Here is a 17,506-nt window from a genome sequence, read left to right as displayed (position 1 = left end):
TATTTGAAATTTTTATAACTCATCCCCGAAGCCTTGAGGTGTATCCGCTTCTGAAATGCTTCCGTATTCTGTAATTCGTAACACTTGCTGAGTGCAAAACTTGCACACTTGTAGTGGAAAACTATGTCTAAAAGAAATGAAATAGACTGGCAAGAGATAATGCATTGAATTAATGCATTTCTAAAATTTTTGCAATTTTCTTCTCAACCATTGAGAAATATGACAGTTTACAATGCATTTAAAATTTTCATATGTTTCAATGAAGAACAAACCCAAGAACAGTATCTTGTTTGGTTATGAAACATTAATAACAATAATGGTGGTCTCATTGCAACATATAATAAACATATATTTATGTATTTAATGATAAACCGAAGAAAAGTTTCTCACTTCCTCAAGATATATTAATAACAACAATGGTGATCTCCACAGTTGGTGTCCTTACAAATGGTCTTCTTATTGTTGTTATTGTGAAGGATCCTTTAAACAAACTAAGACGAGGACCGTGGATTACCATCTTAAGCTTATCTATAGCAGACATTACTGCATCTTTGTCCCAATTCATGATTGTTGGATTGGGTAAATTGTTCGAGGTCAAACCATCAGAAGCTGTCATTTATTCTGTCCTTTTCTTTTGGATGTTTGGGGCTGCGGGCTCATTTTTTCACTTGACATCACTCACATGGCAAACTTACATGATTGCAAAGTATCCCAAATACAAACAACAAATGTTATCTACGAAGAAAATTTACATATTATGCGCCACAGTTTGGTTGATTGCCATTTGCATGGCATTTGGTGAACTCACATCAATTTACATCAAGAAAATTGAACAGCTTATGTACATCTATATCACGGTATATGCTGTCTTGGAAATCGCTGTTTTACTTCAGATCATATTGAAGTGTTTCATACTTAAGGTTGTATTGCAAAGTCGACAAGACACTAAAGTAAATGCTAAACAGCACAACACTAAACACTTTGAAATTGTAAAGACAATCATTGTGCTGAATGCCTTATTACTGGTAACTGCATTTCCTTATTTTGTCGCCAAACAAGTGGAGTTTATTCAAAGGCTTGGAAAAATACAAGGTGAATTGGCTTGGCGTTTTTCTTACTACTACGAACCAGTTGCCATGGTGAATTTTGCTGTCAATCCAATTGTGTATGCACTGAGGCTTCCAGATTATCGAAACAGTATGAAGGCGTTGTTTAAAAAGACTAGAATTGTTTCCATACAAAAACCAGGGCATTCAATCTTTTCACTTCGTACTAGTTCTAGTAAACCTGTATGATAGATAATATGTTCTAAACTCAATTTGATTAAAAATGTACAAATAGTGCTAATAGTTTTTATTGGAAGAATAAATTCCAAAGTGACAAACAACTGTGTGGTCAAAAAAAATTATAACGATTATTACTACAATACTCATCACTTTTTTGATTCTACGTAACTTCAAAAGCGAGAGCAATAATTGTGAATACTTTAATGAGACCACAAATTAAGTAAAGCACGTACATCAGGTACCTGGAAATATAGCAGTTTTGCTGAGATGAAAACCTTGAAAAAAAGAAGAAAGATTTGTTATTTTCATCTTGGTATATTTGAAATGCCAGCGAAAAGTACGTATAGGAATTTGGGGGAGGGAGTACGGCCAATATAAGCCTCTTGAGAGCTGAAATTAAATGTTTCTTTGCACTATAATAACAATGCTACACAAACTTTCCCCTTCTTCTGGACAATATTGCAACAAAATGTGGGGCCAATATTATATTAATATTGCAACAAAAAAGTTGGGGCCAAATATCGTTTCCACCCGTTTACAGGAAATTATCTTTTAAAATCACTGACGTATGTGGGATGTACATGTGAATCCACCACATGCATGTGTACGTCACGAGGCCAATTTAAAAAAAAGCGGATTCAAAAATATCGAGATACGTGTTGACGTGTCATAAACATTATAGCGACTGTATGAATTCAAGTGATCAAATTGTATTAAACCATTCATTCAATGCCAGTCATCCCAGAGACAAGAAATTAGAACAGTTGATTCAACTGTCTGAGATCTCACTATGGTACTCTCACGATATTTCCAAAACGTCCATCCTTCCTTTATTTATGGATTCCTTATTCTTACAAGTTTGATCTCAGTATATCCAGTGACCAATACTGGTGATTTTTTGGAAACGCGCAATTCGACTCAACCAAATCATATAAATAACTCAAGGAATTCATCTGGTTTACACAATCAAAGTGCTGTAAGTATATAATCTACTGCAGTTGTTTTTTCTACGGATCTTATCACTATCTCATAGTACAAACGTTAAACATGTATAGATACAATTAAGAACTAGGAGATGTTCAAACTTTAAAATGCGTATGTTGGCGACAATGTGGTGGGCATAAAAAAATTCTCAAGTTGCTTATACAAACCAGACTTCTAAAAAATGCTGAAAATCCAGTTTCAAATATCAATCTTTTCCCAAAACGTTGAATGTTTGAAATCGCTCTCACTATTTATACGATTTTGAATAAAATTAAGGGGCGCGTGTCCAGATAAATAGTTTTCTATTTAACGATACCATCAAGAATATAAAATTCAAACGTAGCGTCATCAAAGTGCTTTTTCCAGGAAAAGATCTATCCACAATTGTAGATTTTTGAATGTGTCATGTAAATCAATTTCTCTAGTTGCTTCTAAATAGTCAGGACCTAACTTTCCTGACATAAACGCATTACGTGTAATGAAGTGCGCAGTTCAGTAGAGTGCCTTCACAGTAATGAGCGAAGAAAATTCATCAGGTTAGCACTATTTTCCACCCAGCAAACCGCCCTTTACTTTGAAATATAATATTTTACACAATATAATATTTTTCACAATATAATATTTTATATAATATTTTACACAATCGTCGAAAAACGACATATTTTCCAGCCTGGATTATAAGTTTATAACTTAAGGTGGTTGCATGAAAATTTATACTGCAACATTTATCTGTAAATATTTTCATATGTTGATATTAAAAACTGTATATAAAAATATAAAATTACTCGCCATCTCAAAACGACCTAGCACCAGTGCATGCATGGTTTCCTTTTAGCTTTTGGTTCTTTCCCATTAGCCGCCATCTTTAATTTATTAACGATTGTGTAAAGTAAAGGGCGGTTTGCTGGGTGGAAAATAGTGCTAACCAATTCATCAAGCAACTAGTTCATGATTCTCAGTGTACGACTGTAAAAATTATCATTTATCTATGTGCAATTATGAATGTATATTAAAACATTTGACGTCTTTTCCTCTTTCTATATTTCATATGAAACCGAAGAAAAGTTTCTCAATTCCTCAAGAACCATTAATAACAACAATGGTGATCTCCACAGTTGGTGTCCTAACAAATGGTCTTCTTATTGTTGTTATTGTGAAGGATCCTTTAATCAAACTAAGACGAGGACCGTAGATTACCATCTTAAGCTTATCTATAGCTGATTTCATTGCATCTTTGTCTCAATTCATGACTGTTGGATTGGGTAGATTGTTTGAGGTCAAATCATCAGAAGCTGTCATTTATTCTATCCTTTTCTTTTGGATGTTTGGGGTTGCGGGCTCATTTTTTCACTTGACATAACTCACATGGCAAACTTACATGATTGCAAAGTATCCCAAATACAAACAACAAATGTTATCTAAGAAGAAAATATACATATTATGCGCCACAGTTTGGTTGATTGCCATTTGCATGGCATTTGCTGAACTCACATCAATTTACACCAAGAAAAATGAACAGCTTATGTACATCTATTTCATAGTATTTGCTGTCTTGGAAATCGCTGTTTTACTTCAGATCATATTGAAGTGTTTCATACTTAAGGTTGTATTGCAAAGTCGACAAGACACTAAAGTAAATGCTAAACAGTACAACACTAAACACTTTGAAATTGTAAAGGCAATCATTGTGCTGAATGTCTTATTACTGGTAACTGCATTTCCTTATTTTGTCGCCAAACAAGTGGAGTTTTTTCAAAGGCTTGGAAAAATACAAGGTGAATTGGCTTGGCAATTTTCTTATTACTACGAACCAGTTGCCATGGTGAATTTCGCTGTCAATCCAATTGTGTATGCACTGAGGCTTCCAGATTATCGAAACAGTATGAAGGCGTTGTTTAAAAAGACTAGAATTGTTTCTATTCAAAAACCAGGGCATTCAATCTTTTCACTTCCCACAAGTGCTAGTAAACCGGTATGATAGATAATACGTTCTAAACTCAATTTGATGAAAAATGCACGAATAGTGCTAATAGTTTTTATTGGAAGAATAAATTCCAAAACAACTGTGTGGTCAAAAAAATTATCCCGATTATTACTACAATGCTTATCACTTTTTTGATTCTACGCAACTTCAAAAGCGAGAGCAATAATTGTGAATACTTTAATGAGACCATTTGCGATTAAGGAACATTTGCGATGTAACTACATTCATCGTTCATAACTTTATGATTAATATATAAATTTTTTATTTGGGTATAGTATAGGTAATATTAGCATAGTTTTGAAGGAAAGATGATAGAAAAACAAACTATCATGATTTGTAGCGAGATTTAACTGACTAAAATTTACAGCCAACTTTTTGATTTTCTTTTCATGAGAAAGATCAGGAGTGTAATACTTTTTTAACGGTACATATCATTAATCGAATAAACCTTGAACTTAGAGACGTTACAGATTTGCTTAATGCTTCGATAAAAAATTTGAAAGAAAAAATGAGTCTTGCTTGTTTGTTAAGTTTTCTATAGCTTGTTGAAAAAATAACAACAAACTTACTTCATAAATCGGCTGCTACTTGGTGGTTATATTGGAAAACAAAACTTCGGTATAAACAGAACTTCGTTCCATCGCTCAAAGAGTAAGTTGATCTGTTCAAGATAAAGAAAATGTGTACGCAGCTAACGTACAGTCGCAAGTGCACGGACAGCTTAAATACAGAATCCTTTCATCACAGGCATATGAGCCAAAAGAAACAATATCGATGTACCATCAAAATGAAATTTGCATAGTTTTTATTCTACCTGCGTTATGATGAAAAGTTTGCTTACACAAAAAATTCTTGTGATGACCCAAAGCACAAACTTACATTGTGTGCTGAAACAGGAAATTTTGATATAGCATTTATTAGTACGTTATTCTTAACATTGAACGAATTTATGTTTTGAAATATGACAAATCAAGATACCTACAACAAAGACTTTGCTAAGAATTCTCAATAACATGAGACCAACCTGGGCCCTGGTAAAGCCATAACTTTTTAATAACAACAAGACTTTCTGTACACGAATAAAATTTATTTTGGTGAGTGAATCAGTTCACTGCAATATTGAAGAAAGTAGAATTCAATACATAACGTGGAGGGACATTCGTTTCACTTTCTTCATCAATATACAGCCAATTTCCATTTTCTTCTTTGTCAGTACTTCCTGTATACAAAGGAAGTTTGTGTACATCTTCATGATGCCCAGCCCAAGTTTTAAAGTAGTCGGACGTAGCCGTTAAGCCACTTCGGAGGTCAACATCAACCCAGAAAAATATTTGCTTTGTCTGTTTCAAAACACCATATATAGACACGCGGTCTTAATTTACCATACCATATAAGACATTTTATTTTGCTATCAGTTGAGTATTTGTGAGAAGAAGAGTTAAGAACGCATCACACGACGAACGCGAAAGTCGTTTTTTTATAATATCCAAAATTGATTGTAAGAAGGCCAGCAGACGACAAAGAAGTTAGTCTTGGAGGTATATAATAATTATTATTTGTAATAACAGGATAACTGCGTTTTACCAAACCCTGTCTTTCGTTTGAGCTGATAGTACGATTGATAAAACATTTCGACATGTGGTTTATCGAATCCTTTTAAACCAAATTTTAGTCATCGATTCATGTAATTACCAGACTTTGTACACTTCAAATTAGATTTTGTATAAGTAAATTATATTACTTTTTTAGACAGGTGGAACCCGGCGTACAATTCCTTAAATAAAATCAATTTCTGAGGTCACGCTATGGTACCTGTACAATATGTTTATAGATACGTTGTTTTTATCTGTTTGTTGAATATATATCCAGTGCCAGTGCCAGTGGTCAAAGCTAGTGACAATTCTATCAAAATGTGTAATTCGACTAAAACAGATCAAATAAATTGCACAAGGAATTCCTCTGTTTCGCAAAATAATACAAATGTAAGTATTATATAAAAAGTATTATAAGTCATGAAAATAAACTTTGTTGACTGCAAAGAGAAATGCATTCAAAGAAATACATACAAGCTTGCGAGAAAAACGTAAACGCGTTTGCTCTTTTGTATTACTCAACAACGTTACATACAGTGATTTTATCATGAAAGTTGACATTTTGAGAATAAGCAAAATTATTATGTGCAGTTCATTTAATTAGCATTTTGTGGCTTCATGGTAAGCTGTAAAGATAAACATTGCTATCCAAAGTTATTTGGCAAAATCAAATAATCGTATGATAAAACATGCATAAAACGATTTCACCAATATCTCCGAATACAAACGAAATTGACTTGATATTGTAAATATTCTATGCATATTTACAATATCAAGTCATTTTCACTTGCCTGCTTTCTTCAAGAGTTCAAGAGTACCAAGAAAAAGACAATATCTGCATATCTCTCATGCATATCAAGAACTCATTTTTTTATATGTACCGAGATATGATATTTTCATCAATATCTTCTCTATGTAATGAACTAGGCAACTACATGATATTCAACATTGTTTGTTCATCGTGAAATTGGAATTGTCATAGAAACAGCAAAGCTTGTGTTGGTTGCCTTGATAAGAACAAAACATAAAAATTACAACATTCCTCAAATTATGTTTACTTTATGTAGTGGCGTAAAAGTAAGCCCGTATATTTGGTCTTGCTATGCGAATATATCACAGTTCACACACAGTGGAAACTGAAAAATCAGTTCCTACAAAAATAAATAATGGCAATGTTCTCAAACTCATATATAAGACTAAAACTTAAAAGCTTATGCAAAAGTCGATGATATTAAAACGACATCATTTTAAGTTTGGTCATCATTTGCAACATAAACATAAGCATAAGAAGAATTGACAGTTGATAATCTTTTGCAGTTATGCTCATGTTTATACTTTTGCCGAAAGTGAGAACCAGGATTTGAGCGTTATAATTTAGTTCCTCGTCTAAAAGAACAAATTTTGTTTTTAAAATATTGCAACATATAATAAACATATATTTATGTATTTAATAAGAAACCGAAGAAAAGTTTCTCACTTCCTCAAGAAATATTAATAACAACAATGGTGATCTCCACAGTTGGTGTCCTAACAAATGGTCTTCTTATTGTTGTTATTGTGAAGGATCCTTTAAACAAACTAAGACGACGACCGTGGATTACTATCTTAAGCTTATCTATAGCTGATTTCACTGCATCTTTGTCTCAATTCATGATTGTTGGATTGGGTAGATTGTTCCAGGTCAAACCATCAGAAGCTGTCATTTATTCTGTCCTTTTCTTTTGGATGTTTGGGGCTGCGGGCTCATTTTTTCACTTGACATCACTCACATGGCAAACTTACATGATTACGATGTATCCCAAATACAGACAACAAATGTTATCTACGAAGAAAATTTACATATTATGCGTCACAGTTTGGTTGATTGCCATTTGCATGGCATTTGCTGAAGTCACATCACTTTACATAAAAAAATTTGACCAGCTTATGTATATCTATATCACGGTATATGCTGTCTTGGAAATCGCTGTTTTACTTCAAATCATATTGAAGTGTTTCATACTTAAGGTTGTATTGCAAAGTCGACAAGACACTAAAGTAAATGCTGAACAGCACAACACTAAACACCTTGAAATTGTGAAGACAATCATTGTGCTGAATGTCTTATTACTGGTAACTGCATTTCCTTATTTTGTCGCCAAACAAGTGGAGTTTATTCAAAGGCTAGGGAAACTACAAGGTGAATTGGCTGGACGTTTTTCATATTACTATAAGCCAGTGGCCATGATGAATTTTGCTGTCAATCCAATTGTGTATGCACTGAGGCTTCCAGATTATCGAAACAGTATGAAGGCGTTGTTTAGAAAGAAGAATACTGTTTTTACTCCAACATCCCAGTCAACAACCTTTTCCTTCCGGTCCACCAATGAGACATTTGCGATGTAACTAAATTCATCGTTCATAACTTTATGATTAATATATAAATTTTTTATTTGGGTATACTATAGGTAATATTAGCATAGTTTTAAAGAGAAGATGAAAAAAAAAGAAACTATCATGATTTGTAGCGAGATTTAAACTGACTAAAATTTACAGGCAACTTTTTGAATTTCTTTTCATGAGAAAGATCAGGAGTGTAATACTTTTTTAACGGTACATATCATTAATCAAATAAACCTTGAACTTAGAGACTTTACAGATTTGCTTAAAGCTTCGATAAAAAATTTGAAAGAAAAAATGAGTCGTGTTTGTTAAGTTTTCTTTAGCTTGTTGAAAAAATGACAAAAAACTTACTTCATGAATCGGCTGCTACTTGGTGGTTATATTGGAAAACAAAACTTCGGTATAAACAGATTTTCGTTCCATCGCTCAAAGAATAAGTTGATCTGTTCAAGATAAAGAAAATGTGTACGCAGCTAACGTACAGTCGCAAGTGCACGGACAGCTTAAATACAGAATCCTTTCATCACAGGCATATAAGCCAAGAGAAACAATAACGATGTACCATCAAAATGAAATTTGCATAGTTTTTATTCTACTTGCGTTATGATGAAAAGTTTGCTTACACAAAAAATTCTTGTGATGACCCAAAGCACAAACTTTCATTGTGTGCTGAAACAGGAAATTTTGCTATAGCATTTATTAGTACGTTATTCTTAAAATTGAAAGAGTTTATGTTTTGAAATATGACAAATTAAGATACCTACAACAAAGACTTTGCTAAGAATTCTCAATAACATGAGACCACCCTGGGCCGTGGTAAAGCCATAACTTTTTAATACAACAAGACGTTCTGTACACGAATGAAATTTATTTTGGTGAGTGAATCAGTTCACTGCAATATTGATGAAAGTAGAATTCAATACATCGCGTTCAGGGATACTTCGTCTCACTTTCTACATCAATATACAGCCAATTATCCATTTTCTTCTTTGTCAGTACTTCCTGTATACGAGAGAAATTTGTGTACATCATCATGATGCCCAGCCCAAGTTTTAAAGTAGTCGGACGTAGCCGTTAAGGTACTTCGGAGGTCAACATCAACCCAGAAAAATATTTGCTTTGTCTGTTTCAAAACACCATATACATACACGCGGTTTTAATTTACTATACCATATAAGACATTTTATTTTGCTATCAGTTGAGTATTTGTGAGAAGAAGAGTTAAGAACGCTTCACGCAACGAACGCGAAAGTCGTTTTTTTTATAATATCCAAAACTTATTGTATGAAGGCCATCAGACGACAAAGAAGTTAGTCTTGGGAGGTATATAATAATTATTATTTGTAATAGCAGGATTACGACGTTTTACCAAACCTTGTCGTTCGTTTGAGCTGATAGTACGATTAATAAAACATTTCGACATGTGGTTTATCGAATCCCTTTAAACCAAATTTTAGTCATCGATTCATGTAATTACCAGACTTTGTACACTTCAAATTAAATTTTGTATAAGTAAATTATATTACTTTTTTAGACAGGTGGAACCCTGCGTACAATTCCTTAAATAAAATCAATTTCTGAAGTCACGCTATGGTACCTGTACAATATGTTTATAGATACGTTATTTTTATATGTTTGTTGAATATATATCCAGTGCCAGTGGTCAAAGCTAGTGACAATTCTATCAAAATGTGCAATTCGACTAAAATAGATAAAGTAAATTGCACAAGGAATTTCTCCGTTTCGCAACTTAATACAAAAGTAAGTAGTATTATGTAAAAAGTATTATAAGTCATGAAAATAAACTGGAGTGCTTTGTTGACTGCAAAGAGAAATGCATTCAAAGAAATACATACAATCTTGCAAGAAAAACGTAAAGGCGTTTTTTCTTTTGTATTACTCAACAACGTTACATGCAGTGATTTTATCATGAAATTGGACATTTTGAGAATAAGCAAAACTATTATGTGCAGTGCAGTTAATTAGCATTTTGTGGCTTTATGGTAAGCTGTAAAGATAAACATTGCTATCCAACGTTATTTGGCAAAATCAAAGTGAATTGGTTGGGCGTTTTTCTTACTACTACAAACAAGTTGCCATGGTGAATTTTGCTGTCAATGCAATTGTGTATGCACTGAGGCTTCCAGTTTATCGAAACAGTATGAAGGCGTTGTTTAAAAAGACTAGAATTGTTTCCATTCAAAAACCAGGGCATTCAATCTTTTCACTTCGTACTAGTGCTAGTAAACCTGTATGATAGATAATATGTACTAAACTCAATTTGATTAAAAATGTACGAATAGTGTTAATAGTTTTTATTGGAAGAATAAATTCCAAAGTGACAAAGAACTGTGTGGTCAAAAAAAATTATAACGATTATTACTACAATACTCATCACTTTTTTGATTCTACGTAACTTCAAAAGCGAGAGCAATAATTGTGAATTCTTTAATGAGACCATAAATTAAGTAAAGCACGTACATCAGGTACCTGGAAATATAGCAGCTTTGCTGAGATGAAAACCTTGAAAAAAAGAAGAAAGATTTGTTATTTTCATCTTGGTATATTTGAAATGCCAGCGAAAAGTACGTATAAGAATTTGGGGGAGAGAGTAAGGCCAATATAAGCCTCTTGAGAGCTGAAATTAAATGTTTCTTTGCACTATAATAACAATGCTACACAAACTTCCCCCTTCTTCTGGAGAATATTGCAACAAAAAAGGTGGGGGCAATTACGTTTCCACCCGTCTACAGGAAATGAATTTTTGAAATCACTCACGTATGTGGGATGTACATGTGAATCCACCACATGCATGTGGACGTCACAAGGCCAATTTAAAAGAAAGCGGATTCAAAAATATCGAGATACGTGTTGAAGGGTCATAAACATTATACCGACTGTATGAATACAAGTGATCAAATTGCATTAAACCATTCAGTCAATGCCAGTCATCCCAGAGACAAGAAATTAGAACAGTTGATTATACTGTCTGAGATCTCACTATGGTACTCTCACGATATTTCCAAAACGTCTATCCTTCCTTTATTTACGGATTCCTTATTCTTACAAGTTTGATCTCAGTATATCCAGTGACCAATACTGGTGATTTTCTGGAAACGCAAAATTCGACCCAATCAAATCATATAAATAACTCAAGGAATTCATCTGGTTTACGCAATCAAAGTGCTGTAAGTATATAATCTACTGCAGTTATTTTTTTCTACAGATCTTATCACTATCTCATAGTACAAACGTTAAGCATGTATAAATACAATTAAAAACTAGGAGATGTTCAAACTTTAAAATGCGTATGTTGGCGACAATGTGGTAGGCATAAAAAAATTCTCAAGTTGCTTATACAAACCAGACTTCTAAAATATGCTGAAAATCCAGTTTCAAATATCAATGTTTTCAGAAAACGTTGAATGTTTGAAATCGCTCTCACTATTTATACGATTTTGAATAAAAATTAAAAGGCGCGTGTCCAGATAAATAGTTTTCTATTTAACGATACCATCAAGAATATAAAATTCAAACGTAGCGTCATCAAAGAGCTTCTTCCAGGAAAAGATCTATCCACAATTGTAGATTTTTGAATGTGTCATGTAAATCAATTTCTCTAGTTGCTTCTAAATAGTCAGGACCTAACTTTCCTGACCTAAACGCATTACGTGTAATGAAGTGCGCAGTTCAGTAGAGTGCCTTCATAGTAATGATCGAAGAAAATTCATCAAGCAACTAGTTCATGATTCTCAGTGTACGACTGTAAAAATTATCATTTATCTATGTGCAATTATGAATGTATATGAAAACATTTGACGTCTTTTCCTCTTTCTTTATTTCATATGAAACCCATGAAGAGTTTTTCACTTGGCCAGAAACATTAAAATGGTGCGGCGGGCTCATTTTTTCACTTGACATCACTCACATGGCAAACTTACATGATTGCAAAGTATCCCATACGTAGCCGACAGATGTTGTCTACCAGAAAAATATACATATTATGTGCGACTGTTTGGTCGATTGCCATTTGCATGGCATTTGGTGAACTCACATCAATTTACACCAAGAAAAATGACCAGCTTATGTACACCTATATCACGCTATATGCTGTTTTGGAGATTGCTGTTTTGATCCAGGTTATTGGGAAGTGTTTAGTACTTATAATAGTATGGCAAAATCGACAAAACACGACAGTAAATGCTAAACAGCACAATAGAAAACATCTGGAAATGGTAAAGACAATTATATTGCTAAATATCCTATTACTGGTAACTGCGTTTCCTTTTTTTGTCGCCAAACAAGTGGAGTCTATTCAAAGGCTAGGGAAAATACAAGGTGAATTGGCTTGGCGTCTTTCTTACTACTACAAACCAGTTGCCATGGTGAATTTCGCAGTCAATTCAATTGTGTATGCACTGAGGCTTCCCGATTATCGAAACAGTCTGAAGGCGTTGTTTAAAAAGAACAGTTTTATTTCTACTGATACAGCACAGCAATCGACAACCTCGTTCCGTTCTGCTGATGAAACGATTGCTTTGTAGATAATATGCATTGATTAATATGTATTGATCATATATAACTTGATTACAAATAGATATAATGATTATTTTTTTAATATAGGTAATAATATAAACTTTAGTGGAATTTGTAGTTATACTTTTGTGTAATTTTTAGTGCAATGTTTGGATTTGTAGCCAATTTTGCCTGCAACAAACTATTTTGATAACCACATCAAAACATAGTACAATATCGTATCTAATAATACGTTGTCCTTCTTGCTGCTTATTTACATCTTTACGAAGAAATTCTCTACATTGAATTTAGCGTGAGCAGAAGCTTTGTGTAACAGGTAAAACTTGGCAGCTTTGTTGCATCGAAAATTTCACAAGAAAAATCAAGTTACCCTTAAAGACTTAACTTCTTTCAAAATGGCAGAACGTTTTTCATTGATAAAACAGCATGGTCAGCAATCAGCATGTATTTGAAAATTCAGGCAGAATCGTTTTTAATTATACTTTATAGTTTGCAAGAAAAAGTATGTTTAACAATCTATCAATATGTAGTATTTTATCTGCACTAGGAAAAAGAGGAAGGCAGAAATGAGCATAGTCTTAAAATTCACACATACACATTATATTTTCATACAATTATATTTGTATAATTTTAGTGTTTGATAGAATAAGCTGATAATAAACGAACAATGAAGTGATGAATTTCGTAGTTTGTGTTTGGAACTGACGTTACCGGAAAACAAAATCAAAATATGGTTTCAAAATCGACGAGCAAGAGAGAAAAGAAAAAGTTCACAAAGCAGCGATGAATATGTTGACGTAATGACAATTGACGAGGAGAACAGTTAGCTATGTATGACGACACATGCACTGAAATTTAGTTATAGTTTTTATAGAGGTCTATAGTTTGAAAATCAGTTATGCAATCATAAAGTTTGCATTGTAGTAATCTTGCACAGCGTACGTTCAACAGGACCTTTATTTATTGCTGTCAATATTCAATAATGAGCATAGGAATTTCATCGATGACGTCACTCGAGCATTTCCTCTTACAAAGAGAAAACACTTTGAATGCAAAGTTTCATAATGGAACACATCGTAAAAACCTCAGGTTGTAACATAGGATAGAAAATAAAACATACTTTTACATTTCATCATCATCTCAATGTCCATTTTTGTAATAAATATAAAAAATTAAAATTGCATTTAAAGTTGAGTGACTTAAAATAAGGTTTACACTGCAGGTCGATTTAAAGACTGCAACAACAAAATCAAGGTTTATGATTGGTTCAAAGTATAGTGAAGTAAAAGATGCCATAGAAATGACGAATCTCAATAATTAGAGTTCATCACTGCTTTCTAATTGACCCAATCGGAAAATCAGTTTATATAAGGTAAGTACTAATTTAAAAATGAACACACAAAAGAGAGATTAAAAAAATGAATGCAACAGAAAAACATAGCTACCACAGCGTAATAATGCAATACCTAGATTAAAATAGTTTATGCGGTTTTACTCTATGCTATTCACTGACATTGACGTACATAAATTTTATCGAAAAGCAAAGTTCTCTAGACGGATGGTTGTATTGAAAAATACTAAATTTATAGTAGAAAAACATAAGAAACACACGATACAGAGTTTTAAGAGGTTCAACTACCTTCCCACCCTCTCTCGCAAGAGAAGTATCGGTACCACCACCACCACCATTCTTGCGGGAGAAGTACATGTATCACCTTTTCCCTCTCCCGCGAGAGAAGTACATGCACCACCAATATCCCCTTTCCTGCAAGGGAAATACCAACAGAACCACCACCCTCCTCTCACGTAAGAGAAGTATTGGTACCACCAATACAACCCCTTTCAAGCAAGAGAAATACAAGCACCACCACCAACCTCTCTCCCGCAGGAGAAGTACGAGCACCACCATCAACCTCTCTAACGCAGGAGAAGTACAAGCACCACCATCAACCTCTATAACGCAGGTGAAATACAAGCACCACCATCAACCTCTCTCCCGCAGGAGAAGTACAAGCACCACCATCAACCTCTCTAACGCAGGAGAAATACTAGCACCACCACCAACCTCTCTCCCGCAAGAGAAGTACAAACACCACCATCAACCTTTCTCCCGCAAGAGAAGTACAAGCACCACTACCAACCCTTCTCCCGCAAGAGAAGTACAAGCACCACCTCCAACACTTCTACCACAAGAGAAGTACTGTCACCTCTCCACCCTCTCCTGCGAAAGAAGTACCAGCAACAGTAGCAATGACGTGAAGAGTTGAGCTCCAGATATCTAATTCTGTAATGACTTAATACAAATTTATGACAATCCTCCATACCCCTGTATCATTAGAAACTGTGCTTTAAACTTTAAGAACGAACCTTTGAGCTTTTAAACGTCTTCACAAGGTTTCAACAATAAAAGAAATAAAAATGTCTTATCCTTTTAAAAGTCACATATTTACACAATTCTCATCAATCCTAATGTATAGTTTTTATAGTAGACAAAAATATTTTGGTAAAAAATATATTATCAATGTACAACAAAACGATATATTATCAATATCCAATAAGAAAAACAATTTTACAAAACGACACAATCATAAATTCGACATAATAAACAGTTTTAGAAAAGTTGTCAAAGAACATCTGTCATTTCTGCATATCACTTAATAACAAAAAAATTTGCGCGAAATAATAAACGCACTTTGTAATGATAATTAAAAATCTTTCATTTCTGACATAGCTTTTAGTGTAGCTAATATTAAAATCGGAACTGCTGAATAAATAAATTTTACTGATGCATTTACTCCAATTTTCACCTGTTTTTACTTAAAACAAACTAGCTAACAACTTTATCATTATGAGCTATATATTCTAAATCCACTAAACTTTGGTTTCATTTGAAATATAAAATATGAAATAAAAATTTCTGTGCAGTAGTTATAAGGTTTATGGGTCTTCGAATACAATAATTCGCTATTGCGCAAAAGGAATATTTTTCATTATCCTTAAAATGAAATTTTGGGAGTAAAACATTACACCGGAGTATAGGGAGATTTAGAACGAAAACGGGATTTTCTATTTTCAAAGTTCTACTTTTATTTACAAGAGTCCTACCCGTAGAATAAACTATAATATCTAAGGATAGTACAAAGTTTCAAACAACTTCGGCCAATTTGACTTAATTTAAGCCAGCCTTAAACATGTTTAGACATTTTTAATTTGTTGATAACTTTCAGTCTTTCAAAGCATAACTTTTTACTTTTTAAATTGATAATATTTAATAAACCAAGTCATTCGCACAGTCCAAATTGAGCCCCACATTCAATCTTTTTATGTTGTGAAATTTTAATTCATTTTGGATGGAAAACTGACTTAAAGAAATTTGCTTAACAATCAGCTTATCAATTGCCCATTCGGGATAAAGACTAGTGATCACAAAGATAACACAAAGTTGCATTGAAAGATAGAACTTTGCTATTTTAACGCTGTTATCTTGATTAGGTGTTGTTATATGATGTATTTTAAGTGCTTTTCGATTGCCATAAGGCCATAACGAATAGCAATGTAACATAAGAAACATCAAAACTAGACGACTGACCACATTATGAGATAGAACAGCCAGGCTGAGACTTCATTAGTCATTCATCAAGAACTTAATGATACGTCAAAACGCAACGATGGATTTAGGACAAGGTTGAAGAGAAATATGCACCACCTCACCCCCCCAGTCTTAGATACACAAGATGGAAGTCAATTTCCTGCAAAATACTAATATATCAAACAATTAATGGACACACTTAACAATCGAGGCCTCTTCCTCCCTCCCCTCCACATACACTGACACACAGACACACAAAAAACAATCATCTCTGATCATTTCGGTGAAGACGGAAGACATTTCCTTTAATCACAATAAGAAATATGTTTGTATAACAGGAGAATGCCACTGCACTAAGAAGATTAGTACAATCAACACGTGCACAAATTCATCTACTTTAGTAAGAAAAGATAGAGAACTATTTTCACTTAACCAGAAGGAATCATTGATTTTAATCTGAGGCAAAAATGTTGACAGACAAGGAAGAAAAGAGAGCTTCAATCTGAAACTTTGATCCCATCGTTAGCTAATCACATTCAAAGTGAAAGATATGAAATTTTTGAAAGACGAAGCTGTTCAAAACAATAGCGACAGACTCACAGGTATTTCAGACAAAATGCACATCAGAACACCCACACACACCCACGGTTATAGATTTATACATAATAAAGTGTCCCTTGAGAGAGCTTTTTGCTCTGTATATCATGTTATACACCATTATTATTTGAGCAAAACCAAAATACATTTTCAGAAAATACAAGCAGCATCAGAGCAACGTCCTTAAAAGCAGTGGTTTGCCAATGTTTAAGTGGTTTGCCCGTAATTAAGTGGTTTTCATGTTTTGCATTTTCGCTATTCATCTATGTCAATGGGGTTCAAGAAAACTTACTCAAACACTCAAGAACTCATTGTATCAATAATAGCTATTATATCACTCTAACGACACGTTTTTGCTTATCACAAATTCTAGCCCAGATTACAATACGCTTAAGTACGAGTGCATATATAGAAAAACAAACAAAGGTGTTTTTGGCACGCGTCTTAAATAACAAAATGCACCATGATCAAATAAATACACGTCATACAGACTGCCAAAAATTAACGTACTTGACGTCAAATTCATGACAACTAAACAAGAAGTATATAAATGTTT

The 17,506-nt window shown here is 33.5% G+C and overlaps 1 protein-coding gene and 3 long non-coding RNA genes across 7 annotated transcripts in view; 3 read left to right on the top strand and 1 right to left on the bottom strand.

Moving 5' to 3' along the window:
- LOC124453063 (cannabinoid receptor 1-like) overlaps nt 1–1,426 on the top strand; it is a 29,528-nt gene extending 28,102 nt beyond the window's left edge. The window contains exon 4 of one of the 3 annotated variants that reach the window (XM_047003782.1): nt 696–1,426. In XM_047003782.1, coding sequence (XP_046859738.1) covers nt 696–1,295 — 600 coding nt within the window. In that variant the 3' untranslated portion in view covers nt 1,296–1,426. Of the gene's footprint in view, nt 1–368 lie in introns of all 3 variants that reach the window. The other 2 variants (XM_047003781.1, XM_047003784.1) reach the window with 2 other exon arrangements.
- Nucleotides 1,427–1,985: 559 nt separating this feature from the next.
- Nucleotides 1,986–3,435, top strand: LOC124453532. Its single transcript, XR_006951123.1, has 2 exons — nt 1,986–2,262; nt 3,331–3,435. It is a non-coding gene; the product is annotated as an uncharacterized LOC124453532 (long non-coding RNA).
- A 1,203-nt stretch (nt 3,436–4,638) lies between these two features.
- LOC124453526 lies at nt 4,639–5,133 on the bottom strand. Its single transcript, XR_006951118.1, has 2 exons — nt 5,096–5,133; nt 4,639–4,915 (listed from the first exon to the last, which is right to left on the bottom strand). It is a non-coding gene; the product is annotated as an uncharacterized LOC124453526 (long non-coding RNA).
- A 167-nt stretch (nt 5,134–5,300) lies between these two features.
- On the top strand, nt 5,301–8,472 carry LOC124453088. Of its 2 annotated transcripts, none has more exons than XR_006950977.1 (2): nt 5,301–5,792; nt 6,004–8,472. It is a non-coding gene; the product is annotated as an uncharacterized LOC124453088 (long non-coding RNA). The 2 variants fall into 2 exon arrangements; XR_006950978.1 differs by lacking the exon at nt 5,301–5,792 and adding an exon at nt 5,836–5,938.
- The last annotated feature ends 9,034 nt before the right edge of the window (nt 8,473–17,506 follow it).

This window comes from Xenia sp. Carnegie-2017, unplaced genomic scaffold (genome assembly GCF_021976095.1).
Source record: "Xenia sp. Carnegie-2017 unplaced genomic scaffold, XeniaSp_v1 HiC_scaffold_25, whole genome shotgun sequence".
NCBI classification, from domain to species: domain Eukaryota; kingdom Metazoa; phylum Cnidaria; class Anthozoa; order Malacalcyonacea; family Xeniidae; genus Xenia; species Xenia sp. Carnegie-2017.
This window is presented reverse-complemented; position numbering and strand designations above follow the sequence as displayed.